Raw genomic sequence first — 3,662 nt, 5'->3', positions numbered from 1 at the left:
TATTTTAGAAATTTTTATTAAATTTAGTTGGTAATAATTTGTAGATTATTTTGTAGAAAGCTTAATTAGAATTAATTAAATCTTTATATTAAAAAAAAAACTTAAGAATAATTAGATAATGAGATAATATATACTAAGATAAATAAAAGATACTTTAGGCATTTTCTTCGATTCTTTAACAATGATATCATTAATCAACTAACAATCAATCCTTAAGGATAGTCAATGCTTGATTGATGGTCAAGTTATGTAATGGTTGATCAAGGGAGTGTTGGTATAATTTCAGAATCCTGAAGAATTAAAATGTAGTTATCAGATACCCTTCTTTAATTGAGATAAGTTGCTTCAATGAGTGATTGTCGATTGAAATTTTACTCCTAAAATATGTTTGTGGCTTTAGCTTGTCAAAGAATATGCTGGGAATCAGTTATGCTTGGGTTACGAGTTCCATAAGCTTACGGCATTAGATTTTCAAGATTGTCTTTCTTTGGATGAGACCGTTATAGAGAAGAGGGCCTTGCCAATCCACTTTCATTCAAACTGTTTGTCCTTATTCTCAATGAATGAAGCATTTTATTTAAAGCAGAACACTCTAAAACTGTGAGAAACTAGCCGCCAAAGCATTTATTCCAATCTTATTACAATGCCATCAATGCATATTATTCCCTTAATTTCCATTGCTGACATATGGAAGAAGCTGGAATTAACTTTCATTTGCTCATACTGGCACAGGGTCAATGAGCAAGGATGCAATATTATCTTTCATCACTTTCCCAACATGAGTGTATTCATCATTTTCCTTGTAAATGATGTCTACCACTCGTGTAAGATTGAGAACTCCGGTAAGGATTGGGACTGGCATGGAAGTAGGTCTGAGGAACCCTTGGTTAATATCCTTCCATGCATTTGCAATTTGCTTGTTAAACTCGTCATAAGCCTGTTGCTTTGAGACACTATATTGCTTCACGTAGCATTCAATTGCTGAGGCAACATGCCCCCTCTCTTGTTCAAACTGCATACACATATAGTAACGCAAAAGATGAGGAAAAAAACTACCATACAAATTGTCACAAATGAACTTATATGTAATATATTCTACATGCATACCTTATGTGAAGTCATGTCATTCATGAGTCTAGCAATTAAACATGAAGCTATTGTAAAAAGGGTCATTGTAAACCCATTCGAAGGCCTCTTTTGTTATGATCTCGTCCATGCCAATGAAAAAGATGACTGTGGTCAGGGGGAACGATGAGCTTACTCTTGCAACTTGCATGTATTTGTCTATGGTAGGTACATTTCCTTCATGGAACCATTGTGCTTCATCAAAGTAAGCGACAATCTGAATTTTCATCTGACAAAACATTCCTCCATATTACATACTTCTACTTATACTTTAATTTTTAGTATAAACTTGTGGGAAGGTAAAACTTAATATGATACCTAAACAGAAATTGAACCCAACACATTTAATTTTCTTGGGTTTGGGTTGAGTACAAGCAAGTTTAGGTTAAGTTCATATCAATCTAGCTATATAACCCATTTAATAAATAAATTATTTTTTTATCAATTTGAATGATACTAATCTGATTTAAATTGACCTAATTTAATAATTCTAGCTTATTTAATCAATATTCGATTCCTATAAAGCTTGATTTTGGATATACTTTAATTAAAATTCAGTCACAAGCCTGTTAGGTTGGGAGATTAATAATATAAACCATATAAAATCTAATTCAATTTTATTATTAAATAACACGTAATTATTAAATAGGTTATACGTTACATGTTTAATAATTAGGTGATATTTTTGAGAATATTTTTAACTCAATTGTTATCAGTATTATATTTGAGTTGACCTATTTATTCGATCTATGATATGACACAAAAATTTCATATAAACTAAAAGCCCTACAGAAATTTCATGATAAATCAAATGAGAGTGAAGAGAGGGTTGTGAATTGCACTTGGGATTTCTGCTGATGAGAGGGATTTGATAGAAAAACAGAGCGAATCGCACCTTGGTATTGTGCTGGCAGACAGACTCGTTGTAAGCGTGTTGGAGGTTGAAGATGTATTGGAGGAAAAATCACTGGGAAAACATGGAGAGATGTTTTTATATATTTATTTATTTTTGTTCTCTGAATAGTAGGAAAAACAAGGGAAACAACTTTTTATTGTTATCCGAAAATGGAGATTTGAAGGAACCAAGAGAACACCCACTTCCCAAATGTGTTTTTTGTATTTTTTTGTTCTCAAAAACAAAAAACAGTTATCAGAAACACCAACCAAGTAGGCCTTTATTTTATTTTATATATGTTTTGAATAGATTAACATTGGTGAATAAAATCAATTGAAAATAAGAGATAAGAAAAAATAATCTTTTACATATTAAAATTAATATAGAAATTAGGGTGTAATTAAAAGAAGTTAATTTGAGATTAGGTTATGATTATAAAAAGTAGGAAAAAACACTATTAAACTAAGATTTTATTAATCTCAATTGTGATGATTATAAAATAGGGTTTGGAATTAATTGTTTTATTTTAAGTACAAGATTTTGAGAGGGATAATCAAGAAGATATATCAAGGTTGTAAGGAATCCTAGATTTCTCTGTTCTTAAATCCTAAATCATATAGGTGCATGAAGATCTACCCTAAGCTTCTCTAAAAACTATTCTAACGGAAACAACAATAATAAAAACCATTTAGAATAATAAACTAAAGAAGATAGTAGTCATACTTGGATCTGGATGTTCGAAGATCAGTTTTCTATCATGAAGGGGAAGCCTAAAGAGTCTGAATGTCATGTCCACCTAAGATCTTCCGCTGGATGACTCAAACCACAATTTTAGCACTCAAAAGTGTGGGCTTTGGAAGGGTGACTACCTTGACTCTCTCTATCTCTTTAGAAGTGGAAGATGATTATCAAAAGTCTTGGAAATCCTAACCTTTAAAGGGGTATTTTTAAGATTCTCCTATTGGGTTTAAGTGACTTCAGCTCATCAAGGCTTAGATCACTTAGTCTAATATAAATTGAGTTTTAATTGATTAATTAACTACAAAAGGTAATCTAATTAATCAATTAGTCAATTCTAAAAACCTTGTTCACTATCCCTTTTGCAATCTTGCGTGATTACCAAGACGCATTTAAGCACAATAGTGAACTTAGAGTCAATCCAATTCTCATAAAATCATGTTATCATGGAATATGAGTTTAAAGCAGGGACTACTTGAACCCGGAGGATTATTGGCTTCCTTAGAATCTAATTTTAAAATTGATTTAACACTACGTTAAAGAGAATCAATTGCACTCCAATACCTTATGTAAATAACAATGAGACGAAACTCAGGTTCATGACCTACTATCTATTACATGTAGACTTCCCATGAATTGTTGTCCATAATCTGACAAGATACTACTACCTATCAAGATTACATCTCCAATCATTGAGTTACAAATCTTACTTAGTATGTGATCAATTAACATATTCTAGCTCCAAGAAGCAGATGTTAAATTCTCACAAAAGGAAATGCTATGACCATAGTTTTCTAGATCACATGTTCTTTGGATCACCTAAGGGGACACACTATCTCAATTCTATAAGATATCAAGTATCTCTATTGAGAATCCCTATTGTCACTAGCCTCCATCAACAATG

General features: G+C 31.6%; 1 protein-coding gene across 1 annotated transcript; it reads right to left on the bottom strand.

The window, feature by feature from the left end:
• Positions 1 to 507: 507 nt before the first annotated feature.
• Positions 508 to 1,366, bottom strand: LOC104877449 (sesquiterpene synthase 2). The gene is made up of 2 exons (XM_059734600.1): positions 1,262 to 1,366; positions 508 to 1,012 (listed from the first exon to the last, which is right to left on the bottom strand). Exons 1-2 carry the CDS (start codon positions 1,364 to 1,366, stop codon positions 719 to 721), a joined length of 399 nt encoding a protein of 132 aa, XP_059590583.1. The 3' UTR covers positions 508 to 718.
• Between the last annotated feature and the right edge of the window lie 2,296 nt (positions 1,367 to 3,662).

Source organism: Vitis vinifera, chromosome 18 (assembly GCF_030704535.1).
Source record: "Vitis vinifera cultivar Pinot Noir 40024 chromosome 18, ASM3070453v1".
NCBI lineage: Eukaryota > Viridiplantae > Streptophyta > Magnoliopsida > Vitales > Vitaceae > Vitis > Vitis vinifera.
The sequence above is the reverse complement of the archived record's forward strand: the minus strand, read 5'-3'. Positions and strand labels throughout refer to the sequence as shown.